Source organism: Oncorhynchus keta, chromosome 19, assembly GCF_023373465.1.
Source record: "Oncorhynchus keta strain PuntledgeMale-10-30-2019 chromosome 19, Oket_V2, whole genome shotgun sequence".
Lineage (NCBI taxonomy): Eukaryota > Metazoa > Chordata > Actinopteri > Salmoniformes > Salmonidae > Oncorhynchus > Oncorhynchus keta.
In genome coordinates, this window is record NC_068439.1 from 40,856,762 (window position 1) to 40,880,699 (window position 23,938).

The window sequence follows — 23,938 nt, forward strand, 5'->3', positions numbered from 1 at the left end:
TGTTTCAAGCAGACCACCATAGTCCCTCTGCTCAAGAACACTACCGACCCGTAGCACTCACATCTGTAGCCATGAAGTGCTTTGAAAGGCTGGTCATGGCTCACATCAACACCATTATCCCAGAAACCCTAGACCCACTCCAATTTGCATACCGCCCCAACAGATCCACACTGCCCTTTCACACCTGGACAAAGGGAACATCTATGTGAGAATGCTATTCATTGACAACAGCTCATCACCACAGTGCCCTTAAAGCTCACCACTAAGCTAAGGACCCTGGGACTAAACTCCTCCCTCTGCAACTGGATCCTGGACTTTCTGACAGGCCGCCCCAGGTGGTAAGGGTAGGTAACAACACATCCGCCATGCTGATGATCCTCAACACGGTGGCCCCTCAGCGGTGCCTGCTCAGTCCATTCCTGTACTCCCATTCCTGCACAGCCAGGCACGACTCCAACACCATCAGTACGTTTGCCGATGACACAACAGTTATAGGCTTGATCACCGTCAATGATGAGACAGCATATTGGGAGGAGGTCAAAGACCTGACTGTGGTGCCAGGACAACAACCTCTCCCTCAACGTGATCAAGACTAAGAAGATGATTGTGGACTACAGGAAAAGGAGGACAGAGCACACCCCCATTCTCATCGACGGGGCTGTAGTGGAGGAGGTTGAGAGCTTCGAGTTCTTTGGTGTCCACTTCACCAACAAACTAACACGGTCCAAGCACACCAATAGTCGTGAAGAGGGCACGACAAAACCTATTCCCCCTCAGGAGACTGAAACGATTTGGCATGGGTCCTCATATCCTCAAAAGGTTCTACAGCTGCACCATCGAGAGCATCCTGCCTGGTATGGTAACTGCTCGGCCACATCACTGGGGCCAAGCTTCCTGCCATCCAGAACTTCTATACCAGGCGGTGTCAGAGGAAGGCCCAAAACATTGTCAAAGACTGCAGTCACCCTAGCCATAGACTGCAGTACTGGAGCACTAAGTCTAGGTCCAAGAGGCTTCTAAACAGCTTCTACCCCCAAGCCACCCATAAGACCACTGAACATCTAATCAAATGGCTACCAAGACTATTGTATTTGCATTGCCACCTACTACTCTACACTACCGCTACTCTTGTTATTATCTATGCATGAGTCACTTTAATAACTCTACCCACATGTATTACCTCAACTAACCGGTGCCCCCGCACATTTACTCTGTACCAGTACCATGTGTATATAGCCTCGCTATTGTTATTTTACTGCTGCTCTTTAATTGTTACTTTTATTTATTTGGGATATTTTTCATAAAACTGCGTTAGTTACAGGCTCGTAAGTAAGCATTTTACTCTAAGGTCAAAACCTGTTGTAATTCGGCGCATGTGAAAAATAAAATGTGATTTGTTGACATAGTTGGATCCTTCCATTTTTTTTTACACTAACGTTACACAATAGAACATGTAAGAACAGTCAGCCCTTGAATGCCAGCTAGCGTTAACTTGCAGAGTTGAAACAAGCTCGCTAGCTAACGTGACCTAGCAGGGATTGAAAGCTAGCTAGTTAACGTTACCCTCTCAAACCTGTCGTCTGGTTAGCCTGCTAGTTTGTAGCCAATGCCAGGAATCTAGCTAGTTAGCTTTCCTAGCGACGAATTTAGCCAATTTAGCTAGCTAACATCGGGAGTATGGGGTCAAGTTAGTGGTGAGGGTGAAAATCTGCATCGCTAGCTAGTTGTAGCCACATGACTTTCTACAATTTCTAGTTAGCAATTTGACATCAGCAATATTCTGGCGCCAGTGGAAACGCAATTCAAGCAAGCTCATACGCCTTAGACCGGATATAGAATTGCACAAAACCGGATGTCCCAACCCGGAAACGAGAGAAAGGCCAACGAAGAAATGGGGCGGAGAATGCACGTTTACACGCACCACGTCAAATTCGTCTAATTTCATTGGAAACATGTCGGCAGCTGAGAAAATGACCACGGTAAAGAAATGTTCGTTTTTTTCCCCCTAGCTAGCTCATTTACAACGGCTATGTTGATTTGAAAATTAGTCAGTTAATCAATACATCGAAGATCCATACACGAAATGCAAGTTGTTTTGCTTGCATAGTCTTGTTTCTGGCATTCGGCTAGTATGAAGCCAGCCCCCGTAAACATTTAACGTAGCTAACTAGCTTGTCAGACACAGGTAGAAAAGGGCTCTGGAAAATTTAGGAAAAGGTTCACAATTAAACATTTATAGCAAATATTCCTATATTTTGCAGTACATTTTGTGGAGATTTGAGTGTCCAATATTTTCAATGTTATTGAAAGGTTTCAACTTCAGTAGCTATCTAGTTGGCTCGTGCACAACGTTACAATAGGAAAAGTTCAATTTCTATGCGTGAGTGCATTTCATTGTCACTCACTACAATTTCAACATTACCTCAGGAGATACCACTTCCAGCCATTATGGATGTTAAAATCTCTCTTACGGTTGTATTCATTCATTCATTTATTCAGTATATTATTTGTAATGTGATCTGAAACTGTTGCACAATTTTTTTTATTCTAGTGAGGGCCTCATGTGCTGCTCATGTATTTTCCCAATGTTAGGAGTTTTCTGAGAATGATGCATCGGAAACCGTACCTAAAGTGAGAGACTCAAGCCAGCCAGATGAAGGTATGGATGTAAATATTTGTCTACTGTAGATTCTCAAATATATACACCTTTTTATTAGGGTTGTGCTGTGCATGTTGATGCAGAGGCTTTGAATGTTTCCTAGGTGATGCAAGTACTGCCACAGCAGTGGTTACGAAGGAGACCGAGCCGATGGGTGGAATGCTGTCACAGTCGCTGTTCCAGGAGATTCAGGGGGATGGTTCGAAAAATGGGGAGGAGAGCGAACGACTATCAACAACATCCTCTTCTGTGTCTAGCAGAAACCTTGCAGGTATAAGATTGATCTATCTAGTGTCCATGGTTACAAGACTGAATTAACATTGATTTCATGTTTATATCTTATTGTCAGTTTTCTCTCTCTTCCTTAGTTTTCATAATCTGGTTTAACCTATGATTCCTTTATTTATTCCCCACTCACAGGACATGCAGCGAAGACCCTTCCATCCACATCCTCTTCACTCTCCTCCACTTCCTCTCCACCTGGCAGAGCAAAGATGAGTGTTTTTGGTCCTGGAAGTAAAGCTCTCCCGCCCCATCCCTCATCCTCCTCTCCCCATCCCTCATCCTCCTCTCCCCATCCCTCATCCTCCTCTCCCCAGACAGCAAAGATACACCGTGCTCGCAAGACCATGAACAGACCTCCCCCAACACAGGTGAGTCTCCTAAGATAATGGCTGGTAGTAGCACTATATTCTTTAGAATAGCCATTTTATTGTGATATCAATCAAAAAGGGCATATCTTATGTTTGAGTTAGTATGTTGACAAGAAGAGTATTTTACCACTCAAGCTTTCTATTCCTGTCACATTAACCACTTCCTGACCATCTGATCCATAGAGTTTTTGCCTTTCAGGTGAGGTGCATTGAGTCTCCAATCGTGCCAGTTAACCCCACAGACCCCACGACCAGCTTCACGACAGACAGCGATACTGGTCAGTGTTGAAAAATTGCATACATTTAGACTGAGTTAAAGGAAAGATTAGCCCATTTTGAATGTGCTATATTATTTGTGCATCTCTGAGCGATGTTCTATCGATTCCCGGGGTCATTTCATGTCTCTGAGCCATTCCCCATTCAAGCAGGCTGAAATATAGCTGGTACACCACTTTTTTTTCCCCTCTGGGAATCGATAGAACGTCGCTCAGAGATGCACACGCACAATGTAAAATTCAAAATGGGTGAATCTTTCCTTTAATGTTTGTGTAAGATTACTTACGGTTTAGTTTGAATTATGTCACATTAATTGTGTGTCTTTTACTCAGCGGCAGCAAAAAGGAGAAGGTTGGGCCAAGGTTTTGACTGTACACCTGAGAAGGCAGAGAGCGCTATAGGCACAGAGCAGAGGGTAAGGACGGGGAAGGGGTGTGTCAGTGCTTTCTAATAGCTTTGTGAAATAATAGTTGCTTATTTTTTATTTTTTTTATTTCACCTTTATTTAACCAGGTAGGCAAGTTGAGAACAAGTTCTCATTTACAATTGCGACCTGGCCAAGATAAAGCAAAGCAGTTCGACACATACAACGACACAGAGTTACACATGGAGTAAAACAAACATACAGTCAATAATACAGTATAAACAAGTCTCTATACGATGTGAGCAAATGAGGTGAGATAAGGGAGGTAAAGGCAAAAAAGGCCATGGTGGCAAAGTAAATACAATATAGCAAGTAAAACACTGGAATGGTAGATTTGCAATGGAAGAATGTGCAAAGTAGAAATAAAAATAATGGGGTGCAAAGGAGCAAAATAAATAAAATTAAATACAGTAGGGAAAGAGGTCGTTGTTTGGGCTAAATTATAGGTGGGCTATGTACAGGTGCAGTAATCTGTGAGCTGCTCTGACAGTTGGTGCTTAAAGCTAGTGAGGGAGATAAGTGTTTCCAGTTTCAGAGATTTTTGTAGTTCGTTCCAGTCATTGGCAGCAGAGGCAGAGGGAAGGAGAGGCGGCCAAAGAAAGAATTGGTTTTGGGGGTGACTAGAGAGATATACCTGCTGGAGCGTGTGCTACAGGTGGGAGATGCTATGGTGACCAGCGAGCTGAGATAAGGGGGGACTTTACCTAGCAGGGTCTTGTAGATGACATGGAGCCAGTGGGTTTGGCGACGTACAGGTCGCAATGGTGGGTAGTATATGGGGCTTTGGTGACAACGGATTGCACTATGATAGGCTGCATCCAATTTGTTGAGTAGGGTATTGGAGGCTATTTTGTAAATGACATCGCCAAAGTCGAGGATTGGTAGGATGGTCAGTTTTACACGGGTATGTTTGGCAGCATAATAGGTCTCATGTTGAGATATTAATTAAGGAGTGACCCTGACCTAACGTTTAGTTTTTCTTACTTGAATTTCAGGAAGATCGTGTACTCCGCGAGGCTGCGAGACGGCGTGATAGTTGGCTGGAGGACTTGGAGGAGGATGCAGATGAGGACGAGTTCCTTCTCTATAACCCCTATGCAAGAGACGACACGGATGCAGCCTATTCCGACAGCAAGGTCAGAGGCTAATATCAATGTAACTGATATGCCCACCACAGAATAAATATGATTATTGTGGCCACAACCCATTTGTATATACACTTTAACAGGCAGCTCAACCAATTTTTAAATGAAATTAAACATGAATTTACTTTGGCATGTTTTATCATCTTGATCAATGCCATTTAGTAAAATGGTCATGTAGTTTTCTTTATCAAAATCCCATATTTGTTTAAACACGCATTCAAAGATGGTTGAAAACCAGGAAGTGAACATGAGCAAAACTGAACCTTATTTATCACACATTTTTCTGTACTAATTGTATATAAAACGGAAAATTACAACATTGTAAAATGTTGTTGACATCTAAAACAAAAGTAATTCAAATCATTTAAAATTTTTGTTTTACAATTTTAGGAACTCTTGAAAAATATGCTCTACCAGGTGGGGAATATTAAAGGAATGCTATGAAGTCAAATGGACAATGGATGCATATTTTGGGATTTTTTTTGTCTGTGCAAATACACAACTTATTTCAAATCCGTATCATTAATCACGGTCTGACTGTTATCGTCAGTATGTTTCACAATATCATTCAGTACATGTCATTTTACAGATATTCAAAGCATTTAAACTGTAAATGCATTCATTTACATTAATTTTAATGTTAATATTTTGACACGTGTATGATATTTATTAATATTTGATATCAGTCCCCATTTTAACCGGGCCTATCGCCCATTAAAAGTAAATGAAGCAGACATGATGTAAATTCATGTATCATGTTGTTTTTGATTATTTTAAAAGTATATGAAAATTCCTATTCAAAAATGTGTTTACTCTAATTGGGCAACTCAACCAACTGGTTGAGAAGTTTGCAACGCTTTTACCTATCAAGGTTTTAAGTCAGGCAAACCATTTTATTTCATTTATTGGCCTATGCTGAGGCTCAATACACATTGTACAGAAAATATATTTTTCAGATATTTTTTGCTTGGCGTACCAGTTAGAGTTAATGCTGAGTAGCCACGATTTAAAATAGTTACAAGGACACTGTTGCTGCTCTCTTTCCATATGTATATCTTCCATTTGTTCCTTTTGCAGTCTGAAGATGGTAGAATAGAGGAAAGGCTACATGAAAGAGAGGCAGAGGAGTCTGGTAACATGACAGATCATGTGAGTAGTTGAACCCGTCTTGTGTTGGTAGTTACAATCATTTACCAGGCAGTTTTATTATAATGTCTATTTGGGCAAAGCAATGTTTCTCTGCCGGTCAACCAAACCCTCTTTGTCCACAGAGCTCTGAGTCGGACCCACAGAGGCAGGGCCAGAGGAACAAAGTGAGCAGCGATTCGCCATGGACTCGCCCAGGGCGGGGAAAAGGGAGAGAAAGAGTCGAAGGAGTAGAGGCAGGAAGAGGCGGGTGACAGGGAGATCTTCATTAGTTTGTATAAATAGTATTATCACCGGCACTATCATCACCACAGTGCCCTATTGCTGGTCAATATTTATTTTCTGTTGTAACTCCCAGCAGTGTCGGCAGCATCTGCTCTAGGTGGGTCCCGCGAGTACACAGAGGTTGCCTTGGGCTCCCTGGACATCGCGGCTGCAGACAGCCTAACACGCTCACCTCACCACGGTGGGTAGATGGTGTTCACACCCAATATACAATCTGCATGTCTTTATCCATGGACTCTGGGTCAAATCCTATCTTGACGTATGCTTTCTGTAACTTTGACACAAATCTCCCATTGATGTCTTGTGAACACATGATTTGCGAACATAACTAAAGCCACGATATGGCTCTCAGTGAATAGCACTGATTGTCTGCTACAGTACCATATAACACCGATGATGTTATCTGCATGCCTGTGTAGAAGGCAGTGATGGTGGGGAGACGGAGCGTCTGGAGGAGCTGCCTCTGTGCAGCTGCAGGATGGAAGCACCACGCGTAGACGGCACCAGCAGACGGCCCAACAGACTCTGCATGGCCACAGAGAGCGTCAATGGAGAGGTGTGTGTGTGTGGCTGGCTGGCTGTGCACATGTTGCCTACATGAAGCTGTGTTTCACCGAGGATTCTTTTCAGCAGCGGTGGCAAAGTTAGCTTGGTTTTGGGTGTGGCCAATGGTGCAGTCTCTGACTGAACGTTTTAGAGGCTGCGCTCTTGGCCGCACAGACAAAAGAAAATTGCAGTTTAAAACAAATATCCTGCAATTTTGCCATGGGGTGAAGAGAATTTGCAGATTTTAAGCAAATTTCCTGCTATTCTTCACATTTTACCATGGCGTATGCCGTGTTCTTACGCTATCTAAGTGACTCAAACATTTTTTTTTTATTCACTTAAATCTATGGGGGCCCCATACCGTTACTTTTTTGGAATTTTAGATTCTCTGTTGGTTTAGTTTTTATTCTGTTGGTTGTTAATTTTCAAAGATGATCTTTATGAAAAAATATTTATCTCCATTATCGTCTACTTATTTTTTACATCATATTTTTAGGAGTCGCTGCTAAATGAATATAAGCGATTCATCTAATTTAGAATGAACATATGACTCTTCAATACTTACTTTCCCTTTCAATTTTTCCCTCTCCCTCTCTTTCACAGCTGGTGGGCTGTACCAATATTATTCTGAAGGGGGAGACCATGCGCCCGTCCAGTCGAGTTTCCCTCATGGTGCTGTGCGAGAGCCATCGGTCACATATGGTCAAACATCACTGCTGCCCTGGATGTGGATACTTCTGTATCGCGGTGAGGTTTTGTGCCACCCCCACAATCACACATACTGTCTGAACTGGTTAGGTGAAAGAAAATTCCAAGTAGACATCCTCCATATTCTTTTCAAACATAGCTTGTGTTTTCAGATCTGTTGTAAAGATGGAGAGGAGACAGAGAGGGCACTGCAGACACTTGAGATGCATTATAAGTCTGCATGTACAGTATATGTTTGACCTGGCCTTAACCCACACACCCCTCCCTAACTGATCTCCCAGGGCACCTTCCTAGAGTGCTGTCCGGACCAGCGCATCGCCCACCGCTTCCACCGGGGCTGTGTGACAGTGCTGGGGGCTGGGAGGGGCAGGGGCTTGGGCACGGGCATGCTCTTCTGCCCCCACTGTGGCGAGGATGCCTCGGAGGCCCAAGAGGTCACCATCCCCCCCTCAGCATCTGCGGTCACTGTGGTCACCACCTCAGCCTCCTCCACCACCACACCGTCCCTCCCACCCTCCATTCCCTCGGCCCTCTCCCTGGCGGCCTCCACGGGGGCGCTGAAGAACGGGAAGAGGCCAGAAGGCCCTATCAGGTGAGGATGGAGGCAGAAAGCGGGAAATGAAAATGTGGGATATGACTAAGTGTAGGATGCAGTATGATATATTTTCTTCTACGCTGTACTTCAATCATTGGGTGCTTTTGTTCTGCTTGTTGCATATTTGTGGATAATTGATTGATTTGAGCTTGTGTCTGTGATTCTGTATTATTTGATAACTATTCATGTGGAAATTATGGATATTCGCACTACCCTAATTGTCCCAGTCTTTTTTTTTTTTACACACTCTTTCTCTTCTCTATCCGTCAGTGCGAGGATGCGTGGGGTGGTAAAGAAGGACCCGGAGCAGCAGCCCCCCCAAGCCGCTGTGGCAGCCGGGCCTGTCAACGCAGCTCCCCCAGGGGAGGGGGGAGTGGACAGTGTGGGACCCTCCCTCTGTCTGCCCAATGGGAAGCCAATCTGTCCCAGTGCACTTCCCCCTGGGCCCAGTAGGGCAGCGCTGCAGAAGGCTATTCTCACCCAGGACACTGAGAGGTGAGACAAAATAAGGAAATAGACTAATAATGGTCTGTCTTTCAGAATAACAATTCTTTATTGCAAATCAATGATTGATGGGAATTGTTTACAGCTACACTTGAGCCCTGTTTAGATGCTTTGAAAATACATCCATCTTTCCTCCCCTTTTCTGAACTGACTAAATTGGGGAAATGTATTTAATGGTGTTGGATCGGTGGTTAGTCCAAGGAATAGGTGTGGGAGAGATGCATTTTACAGAGTCCTGACAGCCATAACATAGGAGCTGTTCTCACTTGGTGATTTATTGGTTGTGATTGGTCAGGAGGAAGAAGCTGAGGTTCCACCCCCGCCAGCTCTATCCAGCCGCCAAGCAGGGCGAGGTGCAGCGAGTTCTGCTCATGCTCAGTAAGTGTCATAAGGAATCTGTTCCTATTTTACTGTTAGGTAAAATAGACATTCCTGATTTGATTGCATATTTTGTCTAAAGGGGTTTGCTCTCCTCATCTCTCTTTCATCGGCTCTGGAAACTCATGTTACCACTGTTCTTTCACATAAGTCAAATCAAATTTTATTTGTCACCTACACATGGTCAGCAGATGTTAATGCGAGTGTTGCGAAATGCTTATGCTTCTAGTTCTGACCATGCAGTAATATCTAACAATTTCACAACAACTACCTTATACACACAAGTGTAAAGGAATGAATAAGAATATGTACATAAAAATATATGAACGAGTGATGGTACAGAACGGCATAGGCAAGATGCAGTAGATGGTATAGAGTACAGTATATGCGATGAGTAATGTAGGGTATGTAAACATTATATAAAGTGACATTGTTTAAAGTGACTAGTGGTACATTTATTACATCCAATTATTAAAGTGGCTAGAGATTTGAGTCTGTAGGTAGGCAGCAGCCACTCAATGTTAGTGATGGCTGTTTAACAGTCTGATGGCCTTGAGATAGAAGCTGTTTTTCAGTCTCTCCGGTCCCTGCTTTGATGCACCAGTACTGACCTCGCCTTCTGGATGATAGCGGGGTGAAAAGGCAGTGGCTCGAGTGGTTGTTGTCCTTGATGATCTTTATGGCCTTCCTGTGACATCTGGTGGTGTAGGTGTCCTGGAGGGCAGGTAGTTTGCCCCCGGTGATCCGTTGTGCAGACCTCACTACCCTCTGGAGAGCCTTGCGGCTATGGGCGGAGCAGTTGCCATACCAGGCGGTGGTGATACAGGGTCATATGCAAGTGAATGAATGAGATGACATTGACTCCTACTGCTGATAATAACCCCTCCACTCCACGTCCTCTCTATGTTTGGTTCAGTGGAGGGCATAGACCCAGCCTACCAGGCTGAATCCCAGAACAGACGCTGTGCTCTCCACGTTGCAGCCCAGAGAGGCCTGCTGGAGGTCTGCTACATGCTGGTGCAGGTGAACAATCTTTTCACTTCAATTACAACTGCGTGAAATTCATTAGGCAGTTTTCTGTTGCAAACGTTCTACTACGGTGTGCCCAAATGAATACAACCCTGCTTTTTATCGTTATGGTCAGTGATAAGTGACTCCTTTACACTTATTCACACAAATATGAATCCGAGTGTCTCTCATACAGTTCTTATTCACCAGAGTGCTCAAATAAATGTCTTGTCTATTTACAGGCAGGCGCGAAACTGGACGTCCAAGACAAATCCATGAGGACCCCTCTCCTGGAGGCCATCGTCAACAACCATGTGGAAGTGACCAGGTACCTGGTCCAGAGTGGAGCCTGCGTCTATCACACTGTGAGTGTCTGGTAAACAGCCCCTATACCAAAGCCGACCCGCTGACATTAGTAGTGGCTCTAATAACATGAGCCGTAAAGGACTTAAACCTGAAAGAACTTGATAATCACCTTGAGTCATCTCAGAAGTCAACAGGAGAATCTATTCTAGACTAATTGTAGCTTGGACCTGTAGGCGGTATGTTAATACAATCTTGATTGCGATCAAGTTATCCACTTTGACCAATATTAAAATGAGAATTTCTTCGTCCACCTCTCCTATTGTCTTCCTTCCCCCAAACTATTGTTTTTTTCCATTCTCTTTCCATCTCCCTTTCCTCACTTCTCCCCCTCTTCTCTCCAGGAGGAAGATGGCTACACTGGTCTCCACCACGCAGCCAAACTGGGAAGTCTGGACATTGTCACCCTTTTGTTGGAGACGGGACAGGTGGACATCAACGCACAGGTGGGGAAGAGCGAGAGAGGAACACTCTTGGGCTCTAGACAGGGTGGCAACAACCAACAAGTCAGTGTGTGTTTTATCAGTTTGTGTCACTCTGTCATGTTCATTGACCACGTTGTCTTGTGTTCTGAGAATTTGTTTAAAATAATTTATTTCTCGATTCAGGCTTCATGCACAGTTGATAATATGATTATCTTTATTTGATATTAACTTTTTAAATTATATCTTAAATGTTTTTGAATTGTTTTTTTTTTTTATTATTTTTTTTTTTACATATGCCAGAGTTTGTATCTAATTTCAAACTGTATGTTGTGTTTGTCTCTGCACTGTAGTACTTCTTTATTTTGCGTAGCACTAACTTCTTCCTTTGTAGGTATAGTAATCATTCAATGTACTCAATAACAGATACTGTATCATGTGTCACTTGGTAGTGTTAGGTACCTGTAGTTCTTAATTAGTCAATAGACTCTGAGTTAACAGTTACCGGCAGAGTAAATCTGTATGTTTAATCTACCAGTTCCGTGTAATGTACTGAACCATAGCACTTGTGTTTGGCTGTATTGGCTTGAATACTATTGTATAGTCCAGTCCCCTAACCCTCTGTCAATGTGCTGTATCCCCCTTTCAGGATAGTGGAGGCTGGACTTCTATCATCTGGGCTGCAGAGCATAAGCACATCAATGTCATCAGAGCACTGCTTAACAGGGGAGCTGACGTCACCCTCAAGGACAAGGTTAGTCTTTCTGTCCTGGTATAACAACATATTGGCATACAATGGCCAAACTGATTTTGAAGGAAGATATGTAGGATTTATAGGCACAAATCCTTGAAACGACAACATTTGCTTCTTTATTTAATGGTGTGGGTCATTTTGGTTATGACTCAAATTCTTATATATATATATTTTTTTAATGTCCATTAATTTGTGATTTGAAGTCCCCCTGGGATGATAAAAATCTCTCCTCTCTCAATTAGGAGATGAATGTGTGTCTCCACTGGGCGTCCTTCGCAGGCTGTGTGGAGATAGCAGAGATGGTGCTGAATGCTGGCTGCCAGCTGTCCTCTGTCAACATGCACGGGGACACTCCCCTACACATTGCTTCCAGGGAGGGCTTCCTCGAGTGTGTCACGTGAGTAGCCCTATGGCCTGTCAATTGCATCCATCGGTCACCCCTATAGTGTCTCAGTTTGGAATAGAAGGAATTTGTCTGTAGATGCTAATCTGAAGCCAGTTGAGCATTTTACACCCCCCTGAGATTACCCTCCCCATACCCTAATCTGATCCTAGATCTGTGTTTAAGGGCAACTTTAGCACCTTTGTTTGTTTTGATTGCTTACCTCCTTCTCTCTACAGGCTTTTCCTCTCTAGGGGGGCAGACATTGACATCATGAACAGGGAGGGGGACACTCCTCTTTCTCTGGCGCGTTCCGATTCGCCCGTCTGGGTGTCACTCCAGATAAACCGGAAGCTGCGGAGAGGGATAGCCAATCGCATGCTTCGTACAGAGAAGATCATCAGCAGTGACGTAGCCCAGGGGTATGAGAACGTGCCTATCCCCTGTGTGAACGCAGTGGATGATGAGGGATGTCCCTCAGACTACAAGTACGTCTCCGAGAACTGTGAGACTTCAGCCATGAACATCGACCGCAACATCACGCACTTACAGGTACATACATATGGTAACACCGCACACTTGTAGATGATCCATACTATGATACTTATTATCATTGATCAGGCATGTGTTTTCCCTTTCTACAAACGTGTGTCTGTATCTCTCCCTCAGCACTGCAGCTGCACAGATGACTGCTCCTCCAGCAACTGTCTGTGTGGACAGCTCAGTATCCGCTGCTGGTACGACAAGGTTAGTGACACATTATTTATTTTACATCCCACTTTATTTGGATTTTAAAGTATTCAGCCATTCTAGCTGTAAATGTTGTCGTTTTTAAAATATATTTGAATAAGGAAACAAAATCTGGAACCTTGTAAAAATCCTGGGTTTTCAGAGAGCTTGCTTCTTCAAATTGTACATATTATCATATTGGACTGTGGATAGTTTGTTAAACAGATTATTTGTGATGGACTTTCCAAATAAAGTGTAACAAACTGTGTATGTCCCTTTTTTGTCACCCATGATGAAATTGGGGAGGGGACTGTGGATTTGTCTCCGTCTATCAGTTTGTATGTTCGTCACACACACACGATAGCTCAGACAGCAATGGCCCTATTTTGACAACTTGGGTGAATGATGAGTCTTGCCATAGAGATCCAGACTTTACAAAATTACACTGATTGGCCAGATGGTGGCGCAATAACCATAGATTGAAAATGGTAACATTGAAAGGGTCACGCCCTCACCCCTGACTGATCTGCACAAAACTTGATATGCGACATCTATGGACAAAGCAATATTTTCCAGACAAGTACCTGAAACAACATGGCTGCTATTGACCAATAAACATTCACGTGGGTGTGATCTTGCACACAAATGCATATAAGTCAGTCAAGGATATTCATATTGTAACAATTTGGTACACATGATGCGAACACTGTCAAGACTCAACATATGCAAGAGCATTCATATCGGGCCACACGGGGGCGCTATAACAGGCACATGTTTGTTTCTCTTGATCTTTTTAATCAGAGTGCTGAAATTTGTCGCCCATGCTCAGGGATATGAGTCTAGCTAACCCACGTGATACCTCAGACATCCCTGGCCCAATTTTGACAACTTGGGTGGATGAAACGTCTGACAAAATGTTGCATAAAGCTTACTTAATTACAGTACCAGTCATGTCTGGACACACCTACTCATTCCAGGGTTTTTATTTTCTTTTTACTATTTTCTACATTGAAGAAGAAGAATCGTGAAGACTTAAATGAAATAACACATGGACTCATGTACTAACCCAAAAAGTGATAAACAAATATTTGAGATTCTTCAAAGTAGCCACCCTTTCTTTACCTTGATGACAGCTTTGCACACTCTTGGCATTCTCTCAACCAGCTTCCTGGAATGCATTTCAATTAACAGGTGTGCCTTGTTAAAAGTACATTTTTGAAATGTATTTCCTTAATGCATTTGGGCAAATCAGTTGTGTTGTGACATGGTATGTATGGGTGGTATACAGAAGATAGCCCTATTTGGTAAAAGACCAACTCCATATTATGGCAAGAACAGCTCAAATAAGCATAGAGAAACGACAGTGCATCATTACTTTAAGACATGAAGGTCAGTCAATACGAACAATTAAGAACTTTGAAAGTGTCTTCAAGTGCCTTCGCAAAAAACATCAAGCGCTATGATAAAACTGGCTCTCATGAAGACCGCCACAGGAATGAAAGACCCAGAGTTACCTCTGCTGCAGAGGATAAGTTCATTAGAGTTACCAGCCTCAGAATTTGCAGCCCAAATAAATGGTTTACAGAGTTCAAGTAAGACACATCTCAACATCAACTGTTCAGGGGAGACTACGTGAATCTAGCATTCATGTTCAAATTACTGAAAGAAACTACTACTAAGGGACACCAATAAGAAGAAAGTTGCTTGTGCCAAGAAACACGAGCAATGGTCATTAGACCGCTGGAAATTTGTCCTTTTGGTCTGATGAGTCCAAATTTGAGATTTTGGGTTCCAACCATGTATCTTTGTAAGATGTAGAGTAGGTGAACGTATTGATCTCCACATGTGGTTCCCACCCTGATGCATGCAGGAGGAGGTGTGATGGTGGGGGTGCTTTGCTGGTGACACTGTCAGGGATTTATTTAGAATTCAAGGCACACTTAACCAGTATGGTTACCCCAGCATTCCTCAGCGATACGCCATTCTATCTGGTTTGGGCTTTGTGGGACTCATTTGTTTTTCAACAGGACAATGACCCAACACACCTCCAGGCTGTCTAAGGGCAATTTGACCAAGAAGGAGAGTGATTGAGTCATGCATCAGATGACTTGGTCTCCACAATCTCCTGACCTCAACCCAATTGAGATGGTTTGGCATGAGTTGGGCCGCGGAGTGATGGAAAAGCAGCTAACAAGTGCTTAGCAACTCCAGGTGAAGCTGGTTGAGAGAATGCCAAGTGTGCAAAGCTGTGTTCAAGGCAGGCTACTTGAAAATCTCAAAATATTTTTAATTAACACTTTTTTATTTATTTATTACTACATGATTCCATATGTGTTATTTCATAGTAAAAATAAAATCCCTAGAATGAAGTGTCCAAACATTTGACTGTTACTGTATTTGATAAAATAAAGGATTTTCACTGCATCCGGGATAACGTACACAGATGTTTCAGGTTTACAGCCTCTTCACCCTAAGATGAGGTTTACCAGTAATCCAACTTCATTGACTGCGTTGCATCTGTGACGCAGAGGAAAAATATCATTAACAATTAAATTCTCTCCTTGAGTTTTCACTTGATGATACCTGGCTTTAAAAAAAGAGTTAAATGAACAGAATCCATTTTCTTAATAAATCCTAACAAAAACGGAATAAACAGTTTTCTGTAAACTATATACTTACTTTCAATAATAGCTGTAATGGCATCAAGTATATTGAGAATGAACATTGGACTATATTATCAGACTCCTTTAAATTCGTACTTCCAGAATCCACATTTATTCACCTACAAACGATCAGGAAATCTATCAAACGTTAAATCCGATGTGGTCAGAGAGAGAAAAGGGTCCTTCCTAAAAGGTTGCTTCCCCGTTATATCATGTCCCTCTTGTAGCACCATAAGGAAACATAGTCATGTATAACTTGCACTACTAAAGGAGTTATTTATATGTTAGTGTTCTTGCAATAAGATTTATTTTGGAAAAACATTGTGCCTTGAAAGTACACCATAGAACATAAATCCACTATTAGACGTCTAGATATCACCTCGCCAATTGCGAGATACATAATTGCGTTGCGTCGTGATCTAAAATGTTTGTCCACCATGTAGAGGTGATTCATGACAACAAATTATTCCAAAGAGAAGCCATGTGGATATATAAATTCAATTCTGTTTCTCCGCACGGTTTAAACGAAGAATTAGATTTCACCTCCCTCCTATAAGCTACATTTAAACTGTTATGGACAGTGTTCTTGTATATCAGATTTTGCGTAACGTTTGAGTTGGCCCAACATATTTATGAACGGCTGTGCCTGATGTCCTTTGTGGTGGGCTGTCTCATGAATTGATATGATGTATTCAGGGTAGCAGACACCTGGTGCAGTTGATTGGTGAGTTGTCCTTGTGCCTGCTCATGTACCCTATAAATATGCATTTCTTTGACTAATTTGTATACCGGTAGAAAAGCCACTTCTCTGATTGTCAGATGAGTGGCAACCCTGATTTTAAAGCACCTGCTGCTCATTGGTTGTTCTTGACAAATGCTGTTTCAAATGAAGATAATTGTATCTACACACTGAAGAAGGCTGTAAAGCCGAAACGTCTGTGTACGCTATCCCTGATGCAGAGAAAATAATAATAATAAAACAAAAAAAAATAATGAAGTAAGCTTTGTGACATTTGAGCACGAGCCCATTACACCTTTTTGTTTGTCTGAATTTGCTGGTTTTATGCACCAGACAAGATTTTGAGAGGGTGATGGTTCTGTTTTGACGAATGTTGCGTCTGGCGTAAGAGATCTTACGGTATTTACAAATGTACACTGATTGACCCAAGGGGGGCGCAGCATCATTCGTGGGGGATTACATGTGTTTTCTGTGTTTACCAGGACCACCGGTTGCTCCAGGAGTTCAATAAGATCGAACCGCCTCTCATATTTGAGTGTAACCTGGCGTGCTCCTGCTACCGCACCTGCAAGAACAGAGTGGTGCAGGCGGGGATCAAGTAAGAGCTGTGTTACTACACGACTGTACATATTGAAATTAAATTAGAACACTTGTGTGTGTATATATACAGTGCCTTCCTGAAAGTATTCATACCCCATGACTTGTTCCACATTTTGTTGTTTCAGCCTGAATTCGAAGTGGGTAAAACATTTTATTTTATTTTATTCTCACCATCTACACACAATACCCATAATGACAAGGTGAAAACATGATTTTGAAAGTTTTTGCAAATTTATTAGAAATTATATCCTGAAATCTCATTCACATAAGTATTACTACCCCTGAGTCAATACATTGTAGAAGCACATTTGGCTGTGATTACAGCTTTGAGAGTCTCCTTGTATATGTCTATCAGCGTTACACATCTGGATTTGGGGGTTTTCTCCCAATGTTCCTTGCAGATTTTCTCAAGCTCTGTTAAGTTAGATGGGGAGTGGTTTCCACCGGTCTAATGTCCATTGCTGGTGTTTCTTGGCCCAATCAAGTCTCTTCTTCTTATTGGTGTCCTTTGGTAGTGGTTTCTTTTCAGCAATTTGACCATGAAGGCCTGATTCATGCAGTCTCCTCTGAACAGTTGTTGAGAGGTGTCTGTTACTTGAACTCTGAAGCATTTATTTGGGCTGGAATCTGAGGTGCAGTTAACGCTAATGAATTTATCCTCTGGAGCAGAGGTAACTCTGGGTCTTTCTTTCCTCTGGCGGTCCTCATGAGAGCCAGTTTCAACACAGCACTTGATGGTTTTTGCGACTGCACTTGAAGAAATGTTCAAAGTTCTTAATGCTCCACATTGACTGACCTTCATGTGTTAAAGTAATGATGCTGTAGTTTTTCTTTGGTTATTTGAGCTTTTCTTGCCATAATAATATGGACTATCTTCTGTATACCCACCCCCCTTGTCACAACACAACTGATTTGCTCAAACGCATTAAGGAAAGAAATTCCACAAATGTACTTTTAACTTCTTGACGCACCCATCCCTTTAGCGGGATCATTTTCATCAACACCCGCTGAATTGCAGCGCGCCAAATTCTAATTAAATTACTTAAAATATTTAATTTTCATGAAATCACAAGTGCAATATAGCAAAACACAGTTTAGCTTGTTTAGCACACCACCTGGCGTGTCAGATTTCGATAAAGCTTTTCGGAGAAAGCATAAGTGTTTTATGTAAGAACATCTCTCTCAGACAATATTAAACACTAAGCAGCCAAGTAGATTGGTCACGAAAGTCAGAAAAGCAATAGATTAAATCGCTTACCTTTTATCTTCAGATGTTTGCGCTCACGAGACTCCCAGTTACACAAATGTTCCTTTTGTTCCATAAAGATTATTTTTATATCCAAAATACCTCCATTTGTTTGGCGCGTTATGTTCAGAAATCAACAGGCTCAAGCGGTCACGACATCGCAGACTAAAATTCCAAATAGTATCCTTAATGTCCACAGAAACATGTCAAATGTTTTTTATAATCAATCCTCAGGTTGTTTTTAAAATATATAATCGATAATATATCAACCCGGACTGTCACTTTTTCAATAGGAGAGGGAGAGACAATGGGAGCCCCACTCTGTTGCACAAGCAAAACTCTGCGAACACCCAGCTATCCACTGACGCGAAGTAATCTTTCTCGCTCATTTTTCAATATAAAAGCCTGAAACTATGTCTAAAGACTTGACACCTTGAGGAAGCCGTAGGAAAAGGAATATGGTTGATATCCCTTTAAATGGAGGCAAGGCATCCCAATGGAACAGAGAGCTTTCGGGAAAAACAGCACTTCCGGGTTTGATTTTCCTCAGGTTTTCGCCTGCAATATCAGATATGTTATACTCACAGACAATATTTTGACAGTTTTGGAAACTTTAGTGTTTTCTATCCTAAACTGACAATTGTTTGCATATTCTAGTTTCTGGGCCTGAGAAATCGGCAGTTTCAAATGGGTACGTATTTTTTGCCAAAAACGAAAATCCTGCCCCCCACACGAAGTTAAGGCACACCTGTTAATTGAAATGCATTCCATGTGACTACCTCATGAAGCTGGTTGAGAGAATGCCAAGCGTGTGAAAAGCTGCTTTGAAGAATCTCATAAAATATATATTTTTTTGGTTACATGATTCCATGTGTTATTTCATGCGTCTTCACTATTATTCTACAATGTAGAAAATGATACAAATAAAGAAAAACCCTTGAATGGAGTAGGTGTCAACTTTTGACTGGTACTGTTGTCGCGATACGAAACCTTCAGCCCCGCCCCTTGGCCGGCAGCGGGGTTGCTAGAGGTGGTTAGCGTCCCGTTCCCTGGATTGGACAGGGCACTATAGATACTTCAGGTTATCTCGGTATAACCAGGACCGCTCGCGTAGCCCTGCCTCTCTTTCTATATCGAAGCGTTGTCCGCGTAGAGAGGTCTTTTGCCTTGTCACTCTCAACGGTCTAGCTCTAGCTGGGATGTGTGAACCCCACCTTTATCCTCTAGACTCTTTGCTTCACCACTAATTGGTCCTTGAGTTATTATTAAGCACTAGTCCTACCAGTCTCTATATGATTTCCCTGTGGTTGAGTGTTTCCCCTCTGTGATGTATCTAGTTTAAAGTGTGAAGACCTTTAGTCAACTTAGTCTCACTACTCTGCCCGTCGGCTATGTATCGCTTGGAAAATAAAACTTAGATCGATAAGACAATTAAATGAATCACTACTGGACACACCTTCCTCTTTGTCTTTTAATAGTAACTCATTCTGTCATAGAGCATTGATCCCCGTTTCCAGTGTCCCGGTAGCGAGTGTCAGAGTTGTTATCTCCCGTGCCGTTAACTGTCTTTGAGAGAACCTTTTGCTCGAGACAAAATAAGACTACCGTTTATTTTTGAAAACACTCTGTTTTTTGTCTTTTACAATCAAACACACTTCAAAATACAGAATTTGTTACTCGGTCACACACAGCGTTAATCAAGAACATGCAATTGACTTAATGCTCTTATAAAATGCCTGGTACAATGACAACACTTATCTCTATATTAAATACTTATAATAGTTATTTAATTACCTTTGAGAGATGACGAGGAGACCCACAAGATCAGGAGCAGAGTTTCAATCGGTCAGAGTTCTTTTAGAATTGAGTTAGTAGCGACTCCCCTCTACTGGCTGAGAGGTTGACTTGGAGTCAGTGCTTTACTAAATTGAGAGATTCAAGTTTGGACTGGATGAGAGAACCCGCTGGTGATTCCCTGCCCCAAATGGAATATCGAAAAAGTCTGTGTCCGCAACGAGGTCGCGATACTGAGCTCAATCGAGAGGCTACAGAGAACTCTCTGGATATATTTGCATCAGCACCCACGTACCTGGCGCAAAACCACAGGGTCAATTCAGACATCCATAAGAGAAAGCAAGGGATAACCTTGAAGACTAGAGTGCCTCTCAACCCCGTTGAACTACCGCAGTGTCAGTGACTCGCAACGAGGTCGAGATGCTGAGCTCAATCGAGAGGCTACAGAGAACTCTCTGGATATATTTGCATCAGCACCCACGTACCTGGCGCAAAGCGACAAAACAGCTGATCGATAGTTAAACGGTATATCGGAGAGTCACTTCTCAGATCCAACAACTCAGAATCTTTTAAGTAATTTGAGTCAGGTGTCAATTTACCCGAAGTCAAATGGTTGTCTAAATGAATTCAGAATTCAAGAAGTCAGCGCCAAAGTAATGGCAAATGTCTCTTTATATACCTTTTGATTCTCTGCACCCGATCCACTGCTCCTCCCGTTCCCTCAGAGCAGAGAGGGTGATGACATATCTTACAACAGGAAATACTTTTCTTACAGTGCATATATGGGCCTCTGGTTATGACAGAGCCTATTACTCTAGCAACAATGAGGAAATACTTTTCTTTCAGTGCATATATGGGCCTCTGGTTATGACAGTGCCCTTACTCTATCAGCAATGAGTCTATCAGCTGTTCCCATTCAGAGGTGTCAATTGAGGCAGAGGGTGATTCTTCCTGACACCAGTCAGGTTCAATAGTTGGTTGGCTTGAGTCGTCTTCTGGTGGCTTTGCCCAATCCGGTAATTCAGTAGGCGAGGTCATCTCTGTCTCTACCCTTGGTGGGTAAGACAGGGGTAGAGGACCAGGAGGTAGATCCATTTGGCGTTTTACTACACTGTATATAAATTAGATATTTCTGTATATAATTGAATGAGTTTGCTACAATTTCTAAAACTGTATTTTCACTGTCATTATGGGGTGTTGATGGGTGAGAAATCAATTTAATAAGTTTTGAATTCAGTCTGTAGCACAGCAGAATGTGGAATAATTCCAGGGGTATGAATACTGAAGGCACTGTATGACTACCCTCATCTCTTACTCAAACACATACTTTGATTTATCTTGTCAGTCTTTATGACGGTGGTGTTTGACGTCTTACATTGTCCTGTGTGGCTCAGTTGGTAGAGCATGGTGCTTGCAATGCTAGGGTTGTGTGTGATTCCCACGGGGGTAAGAAATATGAATGCACTCACTACTGTAAGCCACTCTGGATAACGGCGTTTGCTAAATGACTAAAATGCTAATCTTACTCTGGTCTGTGTCCTGGTACAATATCACTTGTATACGTTCTCTCACTCTCAGGGTGCGTCTACAGTTGTACCGGACAGAGAAGATGGGATGGGGAGTACGGGCTCTACAGGACATTCCCCAAGGTAGCTTCATCTGCGAGTAAGTGTGTGCGTTTGGTTATTCAAAGAAAATGTGTGTATAAAGGCAATTCGTAATCCAATTCCAAACTTGCCTTTAGGCCACAGGTATGCTCCGATAGTGTAAAAACGAGCATACATTTTATTTTCCATACAAAGGTAATTTCATAGGCTATATTCCATTTAAATGGTAAACAAAGTATAGACTAATAACAGCTTTCTTAGTTCCAACTATTTGCGTAGCAGTCAAAAAACTGTAAGTACTGCCATACGTGAGGCCAAGTTGACTCCTACTGCCAAAAACCTAAATAGGTAAAGGGAAGGGGAACATGAAAGGGAAAAAGGCTCCATAATGCTTTTAAATACCCATGAAAACCAAAAAAACGTGTTCATCAACCATACTCATTCATTTGTAATGCAATATGTATACTTATATTCAAAAATGTTTCTAAATGGAGCAAAACAATAAATATAGCACAAAGAAAATTGGATTTTGGCTCCAACAGTATGATTGGCTAATTTAATGTTTTGACAGTTTGTCAATTAATTAATTAATTGGCTTGTTGATGAATGTAAGTAACATTTCTCTCCACACAGATATGTTGGAGAACTCATCTCTGATGCAGAGGCAGATGTAAGAGAAGATGACTCCTACCTCTTTGACCTGGACAATAAGGTACCTCATCTGTTTTTTTTCTCTCATAGGATTACACAAACAATAAAATATTTCAAATTTGATTTGTCACATGCGCCAAATACAACCGGTGTGGACTTTACCGTCATTTAGACACAGAAGTTTAAAAAAATGGACTACACTGATATTCCTATGCACCTTAATACATCTCTCTCTCCTTCCCTCTAAAGGATGGGGAGGTGTACTGCATCGATGCCCGTTACTACGGTAACATCAGCCGCTTCATAAACCACCTGTGCGACCCTAACATCATCCCCGTGCGTGTATTCATGCTACACCAGGACCTGCGCTTCCCCCGCATCGCTTTCTTCAGTTCCAGAGACATCCTCACAGGACAGGAACTAGGGTGAGAGGCTGCACCGCACACACACTGTAGATCTGAGCGCCAGACACAAAATGGAAGCCCAGTGGAGTGACTTTGATACTGCCTTAGGAAAGTTAAAACATGATTTGGCACCACTTTTTCAGTAACCGTAGCATCTATTCCGTGTATCACTTCTCTTGCACCAGAAATAAAATGGCCTGAGTATATTGTTTATTCCACTAGGATTGTGATATTAACATGCATTGTAATTCCAGGCTGAGAATTGTATCAATGCTCTTTCTGTGTAAACAGGTTTGATTATGGAGACCGCTTCTGGGACATAAAGAGTAAATACTTCACCTGCCAGTGTGGATCAGAGAAATGCAAACACTCAGCGGAGGCCATCGCCTTGGAGCAGAACAGGCTCGCTCGACTGGAGGCCTGCCCAGAATCGGAGACTGACCCTGGGCTTGCCATGTTAGGAAACTCCTAGGCTTCCCTGGGGCCTGTTGCGTGTATTTTTTTTACAGTCACTTCATTTTGTATGAATTTGTGCATTTATTGTTTCAGTGTGGTAGACAAATCTTAACTTCTTCGATGTATAGGGTATAAGTGACTGGACAAAAGGTGTCTTCTGTGTAAGACCCTTTCATACAGTACAGTATTGCCATGAGAGATCAAGTTATGCTCACCACTTGCTGTGCCAAATACATTCTGAATAATTCATTTCACAGTACTCCACCATGATAGTCTACTGCTGTGAAGCAGTTGAAGTTACCAACAGCTGACTTGTGTAGTAATGAAGTTATGCATATGTCTTTGTTTTTTTTAAAACAAAGTCCCGTTTGTTTTATGTTCTGTCATTTAATAAATGTGATTACAAATCGACTAATGGATCTACATTTGTTTCAGCAGTGTTGCATTTCATACAACTCACTGAATATCAAGCAGTTGAGACAATCCAGATAATTGGTTGTTCTAATTTCTACATAGTTTGCAGAAACAGTTGAGATAATGTAACATTCCATCTGTACCTTAATTTTTAGTTTGAACCTTTGCTCTGAACAGCACCTTAATCTGGTCTTGGACAAAGTTTTTGGGACGTTTTGTATAGGTGCCACTATCTGCGAGTCAACTCAACCATGCATTCCTTTGCCCCAATTCATGGTTATTGCAAAGTCTTATACAGCTCATGATGGGAAAGGGAGTATGAACTTTTCGCTTTTATAACTTTTCCAGTAATACTGACAGCAAAGTCCATCTGACAGGCTTGTTCAT

The 23,938-nt window shown here is 42.2% G+C and overlaps 1 protein-coding gene across 5 annotated transcripts; it reads left to right on the forward strand.

Annotated features, from left to right (window-relative positions):
* The first annotated feature begins 1,827 nt into the window (after positions 1–1,827).
* Positions 1,828–23,548, forward strand: LOC118398293 (histone-lysine N-methyltransferase EHMT2-like). Of its 5 annotated transcripts, none has more exons than XM_035793486.1 (28): positions 1,938–1,979; positions 2,428–2,472; positions 2,593–2,659; positions 2,763–2,930; positions 3,080–3,312; positions 3,512–3,590; positions 3,921–4,003; positions 5,008–5,148; positions 6,235–6,306; positions 6,429–6,549; positions 6,662–6,769; positions 7,008–7,144; positions 7,738–7,881; positions 8,124–8,434; positions 8,708–8,932; positions 9,237–9,319; positions 10,236–10,342; positions 10,570–10,692; positions 11,035–11,196; positions 11,762–11,866; positions 12,109–12,263; positions 12,488–12,800; positions 12,918–12,995; positions 16,862–16,977; positions 21,598–21,684; positions 22,260–22,338; positions 22,527–22,702; positions 22,973–23,548. In XM_035793486.1, exons 1-28 carry the CDS (start codon positions 1,953–1,955, stop codon positions 23,151–23,153), a joined length of 3,726 nt encoding a protein of 1,241 aa, XP_035649379.1. In that variant the 5' UTR covers positions 1,938–1,952; the 3' UTR covers positions 23,154–23,548. The 5 variants fall into 5 exon arrangements, 4 of the variants coding, with proteins under 4 accessions (XP_035649381.1, XP_035649379.1, XP_035649382.1 ...); XM_035793489.1 differs by having other exon boundaries at positions 11,035–11,136; XM_035793487.1 differs by having other exon boundaries at positions 6,665–6,769.
* Positions 23,549–23,938: the final 390 nt, after the last annotated feature.